The 22,278-nt window shown below is 28.3% G+C and overlaps 2 protein-coding genes across 2 annotated transcripts; both read right to left on the bottom strand.

Annotated features, from left to right (window-relative positions):
• Positions 1-10,591: 10,591 nt before the first annotated feature.
• LOC134687729 (probable ATP-dependent DNA helicase RecS) lies at positions 10,592-12,882 on the bottom strand. The gene is made up of 2 exons (XM_063548186.1): positions 12,128-12,882; positions 10,592-11,594 (listed from the first exon to the last, which is right to left on the bottom strand). The coding sequence occupies exons 1-2, from the start codon at positions 12,619-12,621 to the stop codon at positions 10,592-10,594; spliced, it is 1,497 nt and encodes a 498-aa protein (XP_063404256.1). The 5' UTR covers positions 12,622-12,882.
• A 39-nt stretch (positions 12,883-12,921) lies between these two features.
• On the bottom strand, positions 12,922-19,077 carry LOC134687728 (uncharacterized). The gene is made up of 4 exons (XM_063548185.1): positions 18,604-19,077; positions 16,782-17,879; positions 15,860-16,129; positions 12,922-13,227 (listed from the first exon to the last, which is right to left on the bottom strand). The coding sequence occupies exons 1-4, from the start codon at positions 19,060-19,062 to the stop codon at positions 12,922-12,924; spliced, it is 2,133 nt and encodes a 710-aa protein (XP_063404255.1). The 5' UTR covers positions 19,063-19,077.
• Between the last annotated feature and the right edge of the window lie 3,201 nt (positions 19,078-22,278).

The raw sequence follows: 22,278 nt of genomic DNA, 5'->3' as shown, positions 1-22,278 counted from the left end.
GTGTTGTGTCGTTGTTCTCCTCTTATATTTAATGCGTTTCCCTCAGTTTTGGTTTGTTGCCCCGATTTTGTTTTTTGTCCATGGATTTATGAGATTTGAACAGCGGTATACTACTGTTGCCTTTATATATCATCTTACAAATATTATATCACAATCTTGCTGTTGTAAAATGTCTATACACAACATTTATATTGTGATTCCTTGTATATATCATCTTAGAAATATTATATCATAATATAACTGTTGTAAAATGTCTATACACAACTTTTAGATTGTGATTCCTTGTATATATCATCTTAGAAATATTATATCACAATCTAACTGTTGTAAAATGTCTATACACAACATTTAGATTGTGATTCCTTGTATATTTTATCTTAGAAATATTATATCACAATCTAACTGTTGTAAAATGTCTATACACAACATTTAGATTGTGATTCCTTGTATATATCATCTTTAAAATATTATATCACAATCTAACTGTTGTAAAATGTCTATATACAACATTTAGATTGTGATTCCTTGTATATATGATCTTAAAAATATTATATCACAATTTAACTGTTGTAAAATGTCTCTACACAACATTTAGATTGTGATTCCTTGTATATATCATCTTAAAATATTATATTTCACAATCTAACTGTTGTAAAATGTTGTGAAATATTATATATCACAATCTAACTGTTGTAAAATGTCAATTTACAACAGTTAGATTGTGATTCCTTGTATATATCATCTTACAAATATTATATCACAATCTAACTGTTGTAAAATGTCTATACACAACATTTATATTGTGATTCCTTGTATATATCATCTTCAAAATATTATATCACAATCTAACTGTTGTAAAATGTCTATACACAATATTTTGATTGTGATTCCTTGTATATATCATCTTGAAATATTATATCACAATCTAACTGTTGTAAAATGTCTATATACAACATTTAGATTGTGATTCCTTGTATATATCATCTTAAAAATAGTATATCACAATCTAACTTTTGTAAAATGTCTATACACAACATTTAGATTGTAATTCCTTGTAAATATCATCTTAGAAATATTATACCACAATCTAACTGTTGTAAAATGTCAATATACAATAATTAGATTGTGATTCCTTGTATATACCATCTAACAAATAGTATATCACAATCTAACTGTTATAAAATGTCTATATACAACATTTAGATTATGATTCCTTGTATATATCATCTCAGAATGTATTATATTACAATCTAACTGTTGTAAAATGTCTATATACAACATTTAGATTGTGATTCCTTGTATATATCATCTTGAAATATAATATCACAATCTAACTGTTGTAAAATGTCAATTTACAACAGTTAGATTGTGATTCCTTGTATATATCATCTTACAAATATTATATCACAATCTAACTGTTGTAAAATGTCTATACACAACATTTATATTGTGATTCCTTGTATATATCATCTTCAAAATATTATATCACAATCTAACTGTTGTAAAATGTCTATACACAACATTTTGATTGTGATTCCTTGTATATATCATCTTGAAATATTATATCACAATCTAACTGTTGTAAAATGTCTATATACAACATTTAGATTGTGATTCCTTGTATATATCATCTTAAAAATAGTATATCACAATCTAACTTTTGTAAAATGTCTATACACAACATTTAGATTGTAATTCCTTGTAAATATCATCTTAGAAATATTATACCACAATCTAACTGTTGTAAAATGTCAATATACAATAATTAGATTGTGATTCCTTGTAAATACCATCTAACAAATAGTATATCACAATCTAACTGTTATAAAATGTCTATATACAACATTTAGATTATGATTCCTTGTATATATCATCTCAGAATGTATTATATTACAATCTAACTGTTGTAAAATGTCTATATACAACATTTAGATTGTGATTCCTTGTATATATCATCTTGAAATATTATATCACAATCTAACTGTGGTAAAATGTCTATATACAACATTTAGATTGTGATTCCTTGTATATATCATATTGATATATTATATCACAATCTAACTATTGTAAAATGTCTATATACAACATTTAGATTGTGATTCCTTGTATATATCATCTTACAAATATTATATCACAATCTAGCTGTTGTAAAATGTCTATACACAACATTTATATTGTGATTCCTTGTATATATCATCTTAGAAATATTATATCACAATGAAACTGTTGTAAAATGTCTATATACAACATTTAGATTGTGATTCCTTGTATATATCATCTTAGAAATATTATATCACAATCTAGCTGTTGTAAAATGTCTATACACAACATTTATATTGTGATTCCTTGTATATATCATCTTAGAAATATTATATCACAATGGAACTGTCGTAAAATGTCTATATACAACATTTAGATTGTGATTCCTTGTATATATCATCTTAAAAATATTGTATCACAATCTAACTATTGTAAAATGGATATATACAACATTTAGATTGTGATTCCTTGTATATATCATCTTAAAAATATTATATCACAATCTAACTGTTGTAAAATGTCTATACACAACATTTATATTGTGATTCCTTGTATATATCATCTTAAAAATATTATATCACAATCTAACTGTTGTAAAATGTCTATACACAACATTTATATTGTGATTCCTTGTATATATCGTCTAACAAATATTATATCACAATCTAACTATTGTAAAATGATATATACAACATTTAGATTGTGATTCCTTGTATATATCATCTTACAAATAGTATATCACAATCTAGCTGTTGTAAAATGTCTATACACAACATTTATATTGTGATTCCTTGTATATATCAGCTTAGAAATATTATATCACAATGAAACCGTTGTAAAATGTCTATATAAAACATTTAGATTGTGATTCCTTGTATATATCATCTTACAAATATTATATCACAATCTAGCTGTTGTAAAATGTCTATACACAACATTTATATTGTGATTCCTTGTATATATCATCTTAGAAATATTATATCACAATGAAACTGTTGTAAAATGTCTATACACAAAATTTATATTGTGATTCCTTGTATATATTGTCTAACAAATATTATATCACAATCTAACTATTGTAAAATGTCTATATACAACATTTAGATTGTGATTCCTTGTATATATCATCTTACAAATATTATATCACAATCTAGCTGTTGTAAAATGTCTATACACAACATTTATATTGTGATTCCTTGTATATATCATCTTAGAAATATTATATCACAATGAAACTGTTGTAAAATGTCTATATACAACATTTAGATTGTGATTCCTTGTATATATCATCTTACAAATATTATATCACAATCTAGCTGTTGTAAAATGTCTATACACAACATTTATATTGTGATTCCTTGTATATATCATCTTAGAAATATTATATCATAATATAACTGTTGTAAAATGTCTATACACAACTTTTAGATTGTGATTCCTTGTATATATCATCTTAGAAATATTATATCACAATCTAACTGTTGTAAAATGTCTATACACAACATTTAGATTGTGATTCCTTGTATATTTTATCTTAGAAATATTATATCACAATCTAGCTGTTGTAAAATGTCTATACACAACATTTATATTGTGATTCCTTGTATATATCATCTTAGAAATATTATATCATAATATAACTGTTGTAAAATGTCTATACACAACTTTTAGATTGTGATTCCTTGTATATATCATCTTAGAAATATTATATCACAATCTAACTGTTGTAAAATGTCTATACACAACATTTAGATTGTGATTCCTTGTATATTTTATCTTAAAATATTATATTTCACAATCTAACTGTTGTAAAATGTTGTGAAATATTATATATCACAATCTAACTGTTGTAAAATGTCAATTTACAACAGTTATTGTGATTCCTTGTATATATCATCTTACAAATATTATATCACAATCTAACTGTTGTAAAATGTCTATACACAACATTTATATTGTGATTCCTTGTATATATCATCTTCAAAATATTATATCACAATCTAACTGTTGTAAAATGTCTATACACAACATTTTGATTGTGATTCCTTGTATATATCATCTTGAAATATTATATCACAATCTAACTGTTGTAAAATGTCTATATACAACATTTAGATTGTGATTCCTTGTATATATCATCTTAAAAATAGTATATCACAATCTAACTTTTGTAAAATGTCTATACACAACATTTAGATTGTAATTCCTTGTAAATATCATCTTAGAAATATTATACCACAATCTAACTGTTGTAAAATGTCAATATACAATAATTAGATTGTGATTCCTTGTATATACCATCTAACAAATAGTATATCACAATCTAACTGTTATAAAATGTCTATATACAACATTTAGATTATGATTCCTTGTATATATCATCTCAGAATGTATTATATTACAATCTAACTGTTGTAAAATGTCTATATACAACATTTAGATTGTGATTCCTTGTATATATCATCTTGAAATATTATATCACAATCTAACTGTTGTAAAATGTCAATTGATAACAGTTAGATTGTGATTCCTTGTATATATCATCTTACAAATATTATATCACAATCTAACTGTTGTAAAATGTCTATACACAACATTTATATTGTGATTCCTTGTATATATCATCTTCAAAATATTATATCACAATCTAACTGTTGTAAAATGTCTATACACAACATTTTGATTGTGATTCCTTGTATATATCATCTTGAAATATTATATCACAATCTAACTGTTGTAAAATGTCAATATACAATAATTAGATTGTGATTCCTTGTATATACCATCTAACAAATAGTATATCACAATCTAACTGTTATAAAATGTCTATATACAACATTTAGATTATGATTCCTTGTATATATCATCTCAGAATGTATTATATTACAATCTAACTGTTGTAAAATGTCTATATACAACATTTAGATTGTGATTCCTTGTATATATCATCTTGAAATATTATATCACAATCTAACTGTGGTAAAATGTCTATATACAACATTTAGATTGTGATTCCTTGTATATATCATATTGATATATCATATCACAATCTAACTATTGTAAAATGTCTATATACAACATTTAGATTGTGATTCCTTGTATATATCATCTTACAAATATTATATCACAATCTAGCTGTTGTAAAATGTCTATACACAACATTTATATTGTGATTCCTTGTATATATCATCTTAGAAATATTATATCACAATGAAACTGTTGTAAAATGTCTATATACAACATTTAGATTGTGATTCCTTGTATATATCATCTTAGAAATATTATATCACAATCTAGCTGTTGTAAAATGTCTATACACAACATTTATATTGTGATTCCTTGTATATATCATCTTAGAAATATTATATCACAATGAAACTGTCGTAAAATGTCTTTATACAACATTTAGATTGTGATTCCTTGTATATATCATCTTAAAAATATTGTATCACAATCTAACTATTGTAAAATGGATATATACAACATTTAGATTGTGATTCCTTGTATATATCATCTTAAAAATATTATATCACAATCTAACTGTTGTAAAATGTCTATACACAACATTTATATTGTGATTCCTTGTATATATCATCTTAAAAATATTATATCACAATCTAACTGTTGTAAAATGTCTATACACAACATTTATATTGTGATTCCTTGTATATATCGTCTAACAAATATTATATCACAATCTAACTATTGTAAAATGATATATACAACATTTAGATTGTGATTCCTTGTATATATCATCTTACAAATAGTATATCACAATCTAGCTGTTGTAAAATGTCTATACACAACATTTATATTGTGATTCCTTGTATATATCAGCTTAGAAATATTATATCACAATGAAACTGTTGTAAAATGTCTATATAAAACATTTAGATTGTGATTCCTTGTATATATCATCTTACAAATATTATATCACAATCTAGCTGTTGTAAAATGTCTATACACAACATTTATATTGTGATTCCTTGTATATATCATCTTAGAAATATTATATCACAATGAAACTGTTGTAAAATGTCTATACACAAAATTTATATTGTGATTCCTTGTATATATTGTCTAACAAATATTATATCACAATCTAACTATTGTAAAATGTCTATATACAACATTTAGATTGTGATTCCTTGTATATATCATCTTACAAATATTATATCACAATCTAGCTGTTGTAAAATGTCTATACACAACATTTATATTGTGATTCCTTGTATATATCATCTTAGAAATATTATATCACAATGAAACTGTTGTAAAATGTCTATATACAACATTTAGATTGTGATTCCTTGTATATATGATCTTAAAAATATTATATCACAATTTAACTGTTGTAAAATGTCTCTACACAACATTTAGATTGTGATTCCTTGTATATATCATCTTAAAATATTATATTTCACAATCTAACTGTTGTAAAATGTTGTGAAATATTATATATCACAATCTAACTGTTGTAAAATGTCAATTTACAACAGTTAGATTGTGATTCCTTGTATATATCATCTTACAAATATTATATCACAATCTAACTGTTGTAAAATGTCTATACACAACATTTATATTGTGATTCCTTGTATATATCATCTTCAAAATATTATATCACAATCTAACTGTTGTAAAATGTCTATACACAACATTTTGATTGTGATTCCTTGTATATATCATCTTGAAATATTATATCACAATCTAACTGTTGTAAAATGTCTATATACAACATTTAGATTGTGATTCCTTGTATATATCATCTTAAAAATAGTATATCACAATCTAACTTTTGTAAAATGTCTATACACAACATTTAGATTGTAATTCCTTGTAAATATCATCTTAGAAATATTATACCACAATCTAACTGTTGTAAAATGTCAATATACAATAATTAGATTGTGATTCCTTGTATATACCATCTAACAAATAGTATATCACAATCTAACTGTTATAAAATGTCTATATACAACATTTAGATTATGATTCCTTGTATATATCATCTCAGAATGTATTATATTACAATCTAACTGTTGTAAAATGTCTATATACAACATTTAGATTGTGATTCCTTGTATATATCATCTTGAAATATTATATCACAATCTAACTGTTGTAAAATGTCAATTTACAACAGTTAGATTGTGATTCCTTGTATATATCATCTTACAAATATTATATCACAATCTAACTGTTGTAAAATGTCTATACACAACATTTATATTGTGATTCCTTGTATATATCATCTTCAAAATATTATATCACAATCTAACTGTTGTAAAATGTCTATACACAACATTTTGATTGTGATTCCTTGTATATATCATCTTCAAAATATTATATCACAATCTAACTGTTGTAAAATGTCAATATACAATAATTAGATTGTGATTCCTTGTATATACCATCTAACAAATAGTATATCACAATCTAACTGTTATAAAATGTCTATATACAACATTTAGATTATGATTCCTTGTATATATCATCTCAGAATGTATTATATTACAATCTAACTGTTGTAAAATGTCTATATACAACATTTAGATTGTGATTCCTTGTATATATCATCTTGAAATATTATATCACAATCTAACTGTGGTAAAATGTCTATATACAACATTTAGATTGTGATTCCTTGTATATATCATATTGATATATTATATCACAATCTAACTATTGTAAAATGTCTATATACAACATTTAGATTGTGATTCCTTGTATATATCATCTTACAAATATTATATCACAATCTAGCTGTTGTAAAATGTCTATACACAACATTTATATTGTGATTCCTTGTATATATCATCTTAGAAATATTATATCACAATGAAACTGTTGTAAAATGTCTATATACAACATTTAGATTGTGATTCCTTGTATATATCATCTTAGAAATATTATATCACAATCTAGCTGTTGTAAAATGTCTATACAAAACATTTATATTGTGATTCCTTGTATATATTGTCTAACAAATATTATATCACAATCTAACTATTGTAAAATGTCTATATACAACATTTAGATTGTGATTCCTTGTATATATCATCTTACAAATATTATATCACAATCTAGCTGTTGTAAAATGTCTATACACAACATTTATATTGTGATTCCTTGTATATATCATCTTAGAAATATTATATCACAATGAAACTGTTGTAAAATGTCTATATACAACATTTAGATTGTGATTCCTTGTATATATCATCTTAGAAATATTATATCACAATCTAGCTGTTGTAAAATGTCTATACAAAACATTTATATTGTGATTCCTTGTATATATTGTCTAACAAATATTATATCACAATCTAACTATTGTAAAATGTCTATATACAACATTTAGATTGTGATTCCTTGTATATATCATCTTACAAATATTATATCACAATCTAGCTGTTGTAAAATGTCTATACACAACATTTATATTGTGATTCCTTGTATATATCATCTTAGAAATATTATATCACAATGAAACTGTTGTAAAATGTCTATATACAACATTTAGATTGTGATTCCTTGTATATATCATCTTAGAAATATTATATCACAATGAAACTGTTGTAAAATGTCTATACACAAAATTTATATTGTGATTCCTTGTATATATTGTCTAACAAATATTATATCACAATCTAACTATTGTAAAATGTCTATATACAACATTTAGATTGTGATTCCTTGTATATATCATCTTACAAATATTATATCACAATCTAGCTGTTGTAAAATGTCTATACACAACATTTATATTGTGATTCCTTGTATATATCATCTTAGAAATATTATATCACAATGAAACTGTCGTAAAATGTCTTTATACAACATTTAGATTGTGATTCCTTGTATATATCATCTTAAAAATATTGTATCACAATCTAACTATTGTAAAATGGATATATACAACATTTAGATTGTGATTCCTTGTATATATCATCTTAAAAATATTATATCACAATCTAACTGTTGTAAAATGTCTATACACAACATTTATATTGTGATTCCTTGTATATATCATCTTAAAAATATTATATCACAATCTAACTGTTGTAAAATGTCTATACACAACATTTATATTGTGATTCCTTGTATATATCAGCTTAGAAATATTATATCACAATGAAACTGTTGTAAAATGTCTATATAAAACATTTAGATTGTGATTCCTTGTATATATCATCTTACAAATATTATATCACAATCTAGCTGTTGTAAAATGTCTATACACAACATTTATATTGTGATTCCTTGTATATATCATCTTAGAAATATTATATCACAATGAAACTGTTGTAAAATGTCTATACACAAAATTTATATTGTGATTCCTTGTATATATTGTCTAACAAATATTATATCACAATCTAACTATTGTAAAATGTCTATATACAACATTTAGATTGTGATTCCTTGTATATATCATCTTACAAATATTATATCACAATCTAGCTGTTGTAAAATGTCTATACACAACATTTATATTGTGATTCCTTGTATATATCATCTTAGAAATATTATATCACAATGAAACTGTTGTAAAATGTCTATATACAACATTTAGATTGTGATTCCTTGTATATATCATCTTACAAATATTATATCACAATCTAGCTGTTGTAAAATGTCTATACACAACATTTATATTGTGATTCCTTGTATATATCATCTTAGAAATATTATATCATAATATAACTGTTGTAAAATGTCTATACACAACTTTTAGATTGTGATTCCTTGTATATATCATCTTAGAAATATTATATCACAATCTAACTGTTGTAAAATGTCTATACACAACAGTTAGATTGTGATTCCTTGTATATTTTATCTTAGAAATATTATATCACAATCTAGCTGTTGTAAAATGTCTATACACAACATTTATATTGTGATTCCTTGTATATATCATCTTAGAAATATTATATCATAATATAACTGTTGTAAAATGTCTATACACAACTTTTAGATTGTGATTCCTTGTATATATCATCTTAGAAATATTATATCACAATCTAACTGTTGTAAAATGTCTATACACAACATTTAGATTGTGATTCCTTGTATATTTTATCTTAGAAATATTATATCACAATCTAACTGTTGTAAAATGTCTATACACAACATTTAGATTGTGATTCCTTGTATATATCATCTTTAAAATATTATATCACAATCTAACTGTTGTAAAATGTCTATATACAACATTTAGATTGTGATTCCTTGTATATATGATCTTAAAAATATTATATCACAATTTAACTGTTGTAAAATGTCTCTACACAACATTTAGATTGTGATTCCTTGTATATATCATCTTAAAATATTATATTTCACAATCTAACTGTTGTAAAATGTTGTGAAATATTATATATCACAATCTAACTGTTGTAAAATGTCAATTTACAACAGTTAGATTGTGATTCCTTGTATATATCATCTTACAAATATTATATCACAATCTAACTGTTGTAAAATGTCTATACACAACATTTATATTGTGATTCCTTGTATATATCATCTTCAAAATATTATATCACAATCTAACTGTTGTAAAAGTCATATCATCGAGTTCTGTAATGTCATTGTCATCGTTATCATCACTATCATCATTGTCCTCATTTGACATAATAGCTGTGTTTATTTTAGGGAGAACTTGATTGCAAGTGTTTGTACATACACATTCATCTTCACAACTGCATGCACATTTGCACGAGAGACGACAAATATCACAACAAAAGTGAGGTATATGTGCATGTTCAACAATTGTTTTAAATATATTTAGAATAAACGCCCGTCTACAGGTTTTAGATTTAACATATTCTTTCATAGATGGGAATATATTTTGACTTCCTAAACATCTTTTGTAAGTAAGTAGAATAGCATTGCATTGTTGCGAAAGTTCCCTACCAGCACGACCAGATTCTTGTACATAGTCATCAACATCATTAGCTGGACCATAATGTATAACTGTATCCACACCTTTTACATCTAGACCCATGCTAAAAGATGTTGAACATAGAACAACTCTAATATTACCATTTGGATTCATGTAGGATGTACAAATAAAATCTTTTACGTCATCATCGGTTTTCATGTGGAACATGTCAAAAAGGCGATTCCTGTTATCATTTGGTCCTCCCTCTTTGAAGTCTATGTAAGCATCATGCTTAAGGGATGTTTCAAGATATTCGTATACGTCTGCCATGTGTTTGATTTGCCTAAAGAATATAATCATCCTTGAAGTGGCCTGCTTATATCCTCTTAATAAATTTACTAACCATCTAAAATTGGTGCAAATATCATCTGAAGGTAAATTATGTACCCAGTATGTCACATTCTTTTTGTCAGGATTTACCATAATCTCAGAGCAGTTATCCATACAAAGTTGCTTTTTAATGACGGCTTTGGTTTCCTCTGTAGCTGTTGCTGTTAGAGCCACTACTGGTACATGACCCCCAACAAGTGAACGAATTTCGTCAAGTCGGCCATAACATGGTCTATATGCCAATTTCTTCTTCTTTTTATCTGGAAGCCCACTGAAAAAAATTAATTAATCATAATGCAATATAAATCTGCATAGGTCTCATAAAAATGCCTTAGCTTTACAAAGAAGTATTTCATAAGATAAATTATGTAAGCACCAAAGAAAACATATTTATATAATCTTAATTATTGTAGATATCCAACAGTCCAGTAGCAAATATTTCATACATCTTTCAAAACATCACAATATGAATTGAAAGTTTTTAATTTGACACCATTGGCAGAATAATCTTTTATAATAGTAACAGAAATATTCAATTAAAAGGGTGATTAATATTAAAAGTAAAATTAAATGAGAATGTTTTGAATAAATAAACATTAAATAGTTAGTGCATGTACAGATATATATATACATTTATAAATATATGATGTGTTTTTTTCTTTAGTATGCATGTACTATTTTAAAGATATACATATTTATTCTTATGTATGTTATTTCTTATGTTTGAGCGATTCAGATTATTTGTTTTTCTACTTTAGTATTATATCTTTTTTGTTTGTTACATGTACAAAAATAAATACTTACAACTTTTTTATGCAGTGAGCTTCATCTACAAATACTGTCTTGATAAAATTTTTCTTTGCCAAATCCAACAGTAATTTTCTTTCGTGTCCAATAAGTGACTCTGGACTGGAGAAAATAATGTCAATTTTTCCTTCCTTCACATCTCCTAAGGAAAGATTTGTTAGGCTGTCTTCAAAATTAGATGGTGAGGTAATGTCCTTCAAATATACTGCTTTAATCCCTTTTCTATTCAATGCTTGAGTCTGTGTTCGCATTAAAGATGTTAGAGGCGAAATAACAAGTACAATACACATATCATTCTTCTGTAAATATTTAAATACAAAAGGTGCTATTTCAAAAGTTAGTGATTTGCCACTTCCAGTTGGTGAACAGAAAAATACATCTTTGCCTGCCAAAAAGCTTTCTACAACTTTTCTCTGGTTAATTTTGATTTCAGTAAATGACAACTTTTGTAATCCAAAATCTATTGCAGCAGATATGACATCTGTATCCATTTTGATGTTGGAATCATAAGAAAAGTGAAATTGTAATCTACTTGAGATAAAATATGGGAGAACAGCATGGGATATATACACATGACAGCTTAATTATCTATTATCAACAGATGTGAAATTATAACCTCTTACCGACCAGTATCTGGTCGGTATAAAATGTTATTATACAAGTCCCTTTCTCCAAGGGCAATCAGTAGGCTAGCACTTATCAGTAAACATATAAATTAGTAAGAGAAAAATAATAGAAAGGGAATTGTAGCAAGTCTAGTCAAAAATGAAAGTGGCCCCATCCTAGACTTGCTACAATTCCCTTTCTATTATTTCAAAAATATATTCCTTCATTTCATTTGTATTCCCAACTGCACCCTCATACACATTTTTACAGGGTAAAGAGTCTATGCTTTCCATTTCAAAATGAGTAAGACCACCTGTTATAATATATGCTGTGGTAACTTTCTCAACAAGATCAGAAGCTGCATAAAAATCATCGGCCGGATCTTGGGTAACATTTCTTGCATTTATGGTATTGCGTGCTGCATACAGAGTTCCCTGGTCTCTAGCTGACGAGGTTGAGTACAACAACTTCCAAATGACCTGAAATTGAAGCAATCAGACAGATTACGGGTTTAACAATGAAAAAATATGCATTTCTCAAAAAATAAAAGTGTTTTTCTAAAAAAATATATTAAAAATAAATATCAACATACGACATAATCTATTTCAAATTATCTTTCTTATGTAGATTTAAAAAAGAAGATGTGGTATGGTTACCAATGAGACAACTGTCCACAAGAGACCAAAATGACACAGACATTAACAACTATAGGTCACCGTACGGTCTTCAACAATGAGCATACAAAGCCCATACCGCATATATATAGTCAGCTATAAAAGGCCCCGATATGACAATGTAAAACAAAACACATAGGTAACACATAAACAAACGACAACCACAATTACAGGCTCCTGACTTGGGACAGGCACATGCATAAATAATATGGCAGGGTTAAACGTCATGTAAGCGGATCCCAACCCTCCTCCTAACCTGGGACAGTGGTATAACAGTACAACATAAGAACGAACTATAACCAGATGCTTCGCAGGGCGTAGCTTTATACGACCGCAGAGGTTGAACCCTGAACAGTTGGGGCAAGTATGGACACAACATTCAAGCTGGATTCAGCTCTAAATTTGGATTGTGATTAAATAGTTGACACAGCATAGGTTTCTGACACAGAATGAATGTGTTCTAATGAACTTAAAATTTTTGTTTTCTCTTAGAGCAATTCACTATGCTGTTCAATATTAATCCTCTCAAAAAATGTTTGAAGAAATTTTCTTTTTATTTATGATATTTCAAATGAGAAAAATTGAACCCAATTTTTTAATCACATCCCCCCTTTCCCTTATTCCAAAACTAATCTCAATTAAAATATTCTAATGGAGTTTGCAACAATAACTACTCATTTAAATACATCATAAAATATTAAGATGTAAAAAAACTGCTTGTTATCACTGAATGGTAAAGATTATTTAAATTTATCAGTTGGTAGTAAAAAGTGAATATACATTGTATATTGTATATAACAAAGATTTAAGTTGATTCTGGACAAAGAAAGATAACTCCAATTAAAAAAAAATCTTGCAATAAGATATTTCTTGCTTACTATTTTGGACAAAGAAAGATAACTCTTATTAAAAAAAAATTTGCTATTTCACAATATTGTGAAATTAGGTATTTCTTGCCATTGCACAATACTGTGCAATTGAAAAGACTTGCTATTCCACAATACTTAATATAATAATTTTAGATCCTGATTTGGACCAACTTGAAAACTGGGCCCATAATCAAAAATCTAAGTACATGTTTAGATTCAGCAAATCAAAGAGGCCCAAGAATTTAATTTTTGTTAAAGTCAATCTTAGTTTAATTTTGGATTCTTTGGACCTTAATGTAGGCCAATTTGAAAACAAGACCAAAAATGAAGAATCCACATACACAGTTAGATTTGGCATATCAAAGAACCCCATTTTTTCAATTTTTGATGAAATCAAAAACGTTTAATTTTGGACCCCGATTTGGGCCAACTTGAAAACTGGGCCAGTAATAAAAAATCTAAGTTCATTTTTAGATTCAGCATATCAAAGAACCCCAAGGATTCAATTTTTGTTAAAATCAAACTAAGTTTAATTTTGGACCCTTTGGACCTTAATGTAGACCAATTTGAAAACGGGACCAAAAGTTAAGAATCTACATACACAGTTAGATTCGGCATATCAAAGAACTCCAATTATTCAATTTTGATGAAATCAAACAAAGTTTAATTTTGGACCCTTTGGGCCCCTTTTTTCCTAAACTGTTGGGACCAAAACTCCCAAAATCAATACCAACTTTCCTTTTATGGTCAATAACCTTGTGTTTAAATTTCATAGATTTCTATTTACTTATACTAACGTTATGGTGCGAAAACCAAGAAAAATGCTTATTTGGGTCCCTTTTTGGCCCCTAATTCCTAAACTGTTGGGACCTAAACTCCCAAAATCAATACCAATCTTCCTTTTGTGGTCATAAACATTATGTTTAAATTTCATTGATTTCTATTTACTTAAACTAAAGTTATTGTGCGAAAACCCAGAATAATGCTTATTTGGGCCCTTTTTGGCCCCTAATTCCTAAACTGTTGAAACCAAAACTCCCAAAATCAATCCCAACCTTTCTTTTGTGATCATCAACCTTGTGTCAAAATTTCATAGATTTCTATTAACTTAAACTAAAGTTATAGTGCGAAAACCAAGAAAATGCTTATTTGGGCCCTTTTTGGCCCCTAATTCCTAAAATGTTGGGAGCAAAACTCCCAAAATCAATACCAACCTTCCTTTTATGGTCATAAACCTTGTGTTAAAATTTCATAGATTTCTATTCACTTTTACTAAAGTTAGAGTGCGAAAACTAAAAGTATTCGGACGACGACGACGACGACGACGACGACGACGCCAACGTGATAGCAATATACGACGAAATTTTTTCAAAATTTGCGGTCGTATAAAAATCAGTTAAAAAAGGCTTAACTCATCAGATGGACAAAAATACAATTGGACGTGGCCAGGTACTTGTACATCTTGACAACAAAAAGACACTAGAAACATTTCTGGGAGTACTCTCAGTTATCTGACAGCTAGTTCAAAGCCACTTGCAACTAATAAAAAATCATGCATCTTAGAGTATTGTAGACATTACCTTTAGCAACTCTCCCTGGTTGTGAAATTCTTCCATTTTAGGTACCAGTCCCTCTAATCTTTTTGTTGGAGTTCGACCATTTCGTTTGGATGACTGCGCCTGTTTGTGTCTCTCAAAAGTTAAATAGTCTCCGCCACTCAAGACTTTTTGTGGCTGTTTTGTCCAGTCATCTGTTTCATTGTGTCCAGGTACATACTTGTGCATAAATTCACAAATGTCTGTCATATCTTCGTTGTATTGCTCACTTTTCATCAAAACTCCCATATTTATCTATTAAAAGCAAAATGAGGTACATGAAATTAAACACAATCAAATATAATTCTTATAATAATATTACATGTATATGCATGTATAGTAAAAATTATATGTTTTGTACTTGAGTATTAATACTTTTTAATATAAAAAAAAAAGATGCGGTTATGATTGCCAATGAGACAACACTCCACAAGAGACCAAATGACTTAGAAATTAACAACTATAGGTTACTGTACGGCCTTCAACAATGAGCCCAGTTAAGCATATTATTACTTTTTAGGGTTATAATCTTTTCGATTAAGTTTTATATATGCTATTACTTGATTTTTAACATATATCAACAAAACTTAAACTTATTGTGGGTTTATTGAAATATGTTGTATAAATAGTTTTTTTGCTAAATATCAAGAGATAAAATGAAGGACACCATAACAAACAGTAATTTTCGAAGACTTAATTAAGATGCAGGATTTGAAAGTTACCATTTTTAAACACATACATATAGGGTAGCCTTTTTCCTTTGTGAACCAAAGTCAAAGATTGATCAAAGTTATATAAATGTTTATGTTACATCCTTGTCCTTGTTTGTAATATGCATGGAATATTTGCCACTGCCAATTTTTAACAATAATGGATCACATCAATAACACATACAATATCAACTTACTCTTGCTGTTTTTTGCTTCATTTCTTTCATGTACTGATGCTCAATATACTCGGGAAGGACTGGTGCAAATATGTTGAAGTGTGGAATATGCTGACTCCATATTTTCGCTACTAAGAAAGTGAAGTCACTTGCTATACTGTCCAATTCTAACTGACTCGGTATGAAAGTAGTGAAGGGCACTGTATTTGCATCTCCTTTGGCAACAGTGTTGTCTAGGTGGTTCCCTGAAATCCTGTTTTCATAGGCACATATTTGGTACATATGATGGTCTTTGTGTTGGTTATAGATTGTCATATTCCTGACTTTTGTACGCATATCTACATTATCTCCTACAAAGTAAAAGCCAGGGTGCATTAAATCTCTGTACTGATGCAAATCATTTTCCGCATTAGAAAGTTCAAGAATTCGTTGTACCATTGTATCAGCATCTCCATTTACCAAATCAATGGACTCTTTGATCATCTGTATGTTCTGAAGTAACACCAATTCATGTGACGTTTCAGTTGTTACTAGTTCTTGCATGGCAACAAGATCCTTGTCCCAGTCATTCCCTAACTTGTCTGCCAAACTAAGCGTTGATTGGTAGCTTAAGCAGTCGTATGTGGCATTCAGTCGAGAAAATGCAGACTTTTTGCAACCACCTTTCCACAAAATATAGCTATTAAAATGTTGAAAAGCATTTAAATCTTTGCTGTACAGGGTCAAAAGTTTACAGCCAGCAGTCACTATGCCTGGTATTAAAGCTTCGCCCTTTTTATACTTATTAAACTGATGTGCTGGGTTTGCTACCGCTGCTTCAAGTGATTTTAAAAAAGTAGGAGCCTTCTGTCTCCATTCATCTATAACTCTGGCAAATGTAAGAGACTTTATCTTGTCATGTTTACGTAAAATTGAGTTATTCTCTCTTAGTGCCAAAGTTTTAATTTCTCCTTTGATGGTATCAAACACTGTCTCTTGGAAAACATCTTGCAAATCTGGGATTTTTGAAATTAACAAACCAACTGTAGGCATATCACCAGAGGTTAAGGCATCAAGAATTGGAAAGTGCTTCGCAGACATGCACCGTATTTCATTTTTTAATCCACGGCATATTATAACCTAAAAAAAGAAGATGTGTTATGATTGCAGATGAGACAACTTTCCTCAAGAGACCAAAACGACACAGAAATTAACAATTTCAGGTTACCATACTGCCTTCAACAATGAGCAAAGATTATCATGTCTAAAACTTTGACATACAAGTAATGTAATTTTCACATTTTGAAAAAAAACCTAATGTTTTATTTAATTTAACAATAACATTGGTATAAACTGTTGTTTTTGAGTGTGTGTGTTTCTTTTTTTTTTCGGGAGGGCCCAAAAGTTTTCATAAATAGATTATTAGTTCTTCAGAAAAATAATCATACCCACTATTCCCCTCTCAAAAAATGATTGTTTCCTCATTAAACTAATGTTTTCATTAGTTGTACTGTTTCATGTTTAATTTCAATATTTATGTATGAATAAGTGTATAAAAAAATAAATCTAACGTATACATAAAGATATAATTAATAGTCTTTATAAATATGCTACTCAAGAAATATGCTTTTTAAAAATTTTGTTTTCAAAACTGAAAATAACTATGCTTGAATCATAGTTTTAATCTAGAAACACATGAAATATTTGCCACTGGAGGAAAAAAATATCAAGAAATCAATAAATCAAAATGAGATTGTACACTTTCTTTGCTCGTTTCTGTTGGTTATAGGATACATGTTTCTTATGAAAGGACATTCCTTTCTTATTTTCTCTGTTTTTACAATAATGTACTTTACAAACATACCTTCAGTTCTGTGTCAGTTTCAGTGTCAATATTGAATTCAGGGTCTTCTTCTTTTCCCTCATCTCTAGGAAACAACGATTTCCTACTATTAACAGTTGCACTACCATCCTCGGAAAATTGTCTTTTGAATGAAACCGAGTTATGTCCATGTGTTTCACGTAGTTTTGCCAAAGTATTCTGATAAGACGATTTAAATGTTGTGAAAACACTGTCAATTTTTTGCAGTTCTCTAACACATTTTCTACATGCAGTATCTGCATGTGTCTCTTCTGTAATATTTATTTCCAGATATTTTTCAATAAGAATACAGTATTCAGATTTGATGCTGCCATGAAATAATTTTCTCCTGTAATCACTTTTTTCAATTCTGTTTCCACAAATTACACAAAGAGTTTTTTTAGTTGTTGGAGTAAATTTTATAAATCTAAAAAACTTTTTGGGAGTAGAACTTTCTGCCATCGGAACAACATAAACTCTCACAATGATGTGATGTTTGATCATATGTATAAGTTCAGTGACCTTATCTTTCTAGTAAGTTATACAATGAAAATAAATAACAGTATTTGCACAACACTGGAATATCAAGTTTCACTTCCCAACTGTTATCTGAAATTCTTATCAATAAATGTCAATCTTAATTACTCTAAGATTAACAGTTTGGTCAAGCCTCAGACAAACTTTACAAGTCCCTTCCTCCTCCAGATGTCAGTATAATTGTAATCTCCTAGTTATAGCAGTAAAACTATTAAAGGGGCAAAATTGAAAAAAAGAAGAAAAAACATTAGGAAGGGACATGTAGCAAGTCTAGCCCCATCCGTGTTCATCCTCATTCTTTATATATGTTATGCAATATCATAAAATACAACTTACATTTTAATATAAAGGATGAGCACGAATGCGGCCACTTTCATTTCACAGGAAAACCGTCTAAAAGGAGTAGGGGCTTTAATGGCCTAAAATGGCCCCAGATTTACAAGATAATAAAAATTCTAACAGAGCAGATTTTTCTCCATAAATTATTAGAATATGAGTAAATGATTTTAAAAAAATGTTTTTATTTAACAAAAAAAAGTTCAATGACGTCACAATGGTAGGTGCAAATGACGTCATAATTGGGAAAATAAGCAAAAATACCGAAAATTTGATGTTTTTTCTAAATTTTGACCACCGCACCAAGCTTGCACCAATAAGAAATTTTAACATCTTGACAAGTTCATACATATCAAACTTCGGATAAAAAATCTTTTTGGTGCAAGGTTGGTGCGATAGTTTAATTTATATTTTTCATAGCCAAGCGGAGCAATAAAAAGCTGAAATTTGCCGTCCAAATTGGACCTTTTCATCTGACAAAGTTTAGTTTATACATTCTTATGCCTATATAAACTTATTTTTTTTTGGTTTATGAATGTAAAGTGTATTCCTAATTATATTTCCGTCAGCTTATCTAGTTAAATTTCTTTAAAAAAATCCGACAGCAATGAACTTCATGTGTAAGGGAGTCAATAACAACTTTGAAGGCATTTTTTTTTAAATATGAAATTTTAGATAGACCTTCAATATAACAAAATCTGTACATTTCTGATCTTTTTGCTAATTATAAATTCAAAATTTGTTGTTTGAATGGGGCAATCTTCTCTCTCTGGTATTAGGGTCAGAATCATGATTTATGTAACAAAAGGGGGGGGGCGTATTTTACTTAAATTTCCATAATTGGCGAGAAACACGAGATTTATTTCAAAATGAAACTACCTATATTCCAATTGGATGTGTCTTTGTGGGTAATGTGCACAGAGAACAAGTTCTATAAAATATGATGGTAAAAAAACGGATACGGCATAAGGTAGACTACCCATATATCCGTATAAACATGTATATATATATAAATATATAAGTACGCCTGAGCCTGTGACAACTCTACAACAGATTTATCCATTGGATCCCCATCAATGATGGTGATACATGGCTGTGTACATAATGTATATACAATTAACTCGTCTAAACATCAACCCAACAATGTAAGATCTGTAAATTTGTAAATGTATATACTAGTATATATGGATAATTGACCTTTCCATGTATAGAAACAAGAGCCTGAAGTCTTTAAGCATACTACATGTCTGTTACCTTTTTAAAGGCTATGTTTTGAATAGTTTTATAATCATGCATGCAAATGAAGTGAAAATTTTAAAATGTGACCCGGCTTTGTTGTTGAGCCCCATTTGTGGGCATTATGTTTTCTGATCTATGCGTCTGTTCATCCGTGCGTATATCAGTCTGTTCGTCCGATTGTCCTTGTGTCTCGCTTCAAGTTTAAGTTTTGGTCAAGGTAGTTGAATCTGACATCAGACTCGGACCTTTTTTGAAGTAAATTTTACTGTGTGTATTGTGTGTTTGATTTTTTTCTACTTTGCCTAGAGGTAAAGGGAGAGGGGGTTTGAGATCGCAAAAATAACATGTTTAAATCTGCCGATTTTTTGGGCCTGTCCTAACCTAGGATTTCCTGGCCATTGTTAGTCTTGCGATTTGGGCATCCATGTACTAAAGACACATTCTTGTTTTCAATAATTTTCACGAATATAAAATGAATATTGTCATGATGATCAAAGACCAAGTCATACGACACTAAGATTAGTGAAGGCGAAAAGTAAACTAGTCACATTGACAAAAACTATAATAAAACAAATAATATCTATATATATATATATATATATATATAATGAATATAGAAAAAAATCTAAGAATACAGATTTATTTGATATAGTAGCATGTTCCAGTTTTGTAATTCTATAGAATGATATGGTCATAAGTCTGGATGACTGAAAAAGATAATAAAAATAAGATGAATTTCGAAAAGTCAACCCTAATGATCCTTTACATAAGTCTAGAGGGGGTAGGGTGGGAAGGGGGTGTACTTCAATACTTAATTGATAGGGGTGCCGCTGGTTTGTCACTTTACCCAGTTTTACATTTTAAAAATATATACCCTTTCATGAATTGCGTAGGAAAAACAGTTATATCATATATATCTGATAATTTTCTTAAAAACAAATCGCAGTTGCCATGGGCACAGGTGTGTTGCTAGGGAGAAACAACAGTGAATTTGGCAAAAATGTGCAATTAATTATGTAATATTTAAATAGTGTACAAGGGTTAATTCACTACATGCTAAACAGGTTTAATTTCAAATATAGATATATTAAAGCTGTATAATAATCATATTTGATGAGTTTAACTCCGCCATTTTAGTGGTTACTAGGCAACAGAATAAACGAGCTAGACTCAAAATTTGATTATTTTCAGAAGGTCTATGGTTTAGACTTACAACATGACAAATTAAATGAAATTTGGGGGTGGGGCCAAAAATGGCCCTTATATCCCCTAGTCCTTTAACTAAAATGCTAGAATTGTAAAGATTTCAGTTATTTAGCTTGACATAATGGTGCTAGTACCTGATATATGCGCATTGTATTTTCAAAAACAGCTCATATTCATGTAGCAGAATCATTCTACTGTACAATAACTAACTAAAAGTTTACATTTTAACAATTTTGTAAAACTGCTATATTTTAGGGCCAAAAAGGGGTCTTACTGGACCTACTCCTTTGTTCCTGTAGAAATTTTGATCAGCTTATTGGTTTCTTTCCAGGAAATGTAATTAATCATGATTGTTTAAGC

The sequence above is a fragment of the Mytilus trossulus genome, chromosome 10, assembly GCF_036588685.1.
Source record: "Mytilus trossulus isolate FHL-02 chromosome 10, PNRI_Mtr1.1.1.hap1, whole genome shotgun sequence".
Classification (NCBI taxonomy): Eukaryota; Metazoa; Mollusca; class Bivalvia; order Mytilida; family Mytilidae; genus Mytilus; species Mytilus trossulus.
This window is presented reverse-complemented; position numbering and strand designations above follow the sequence as displayed.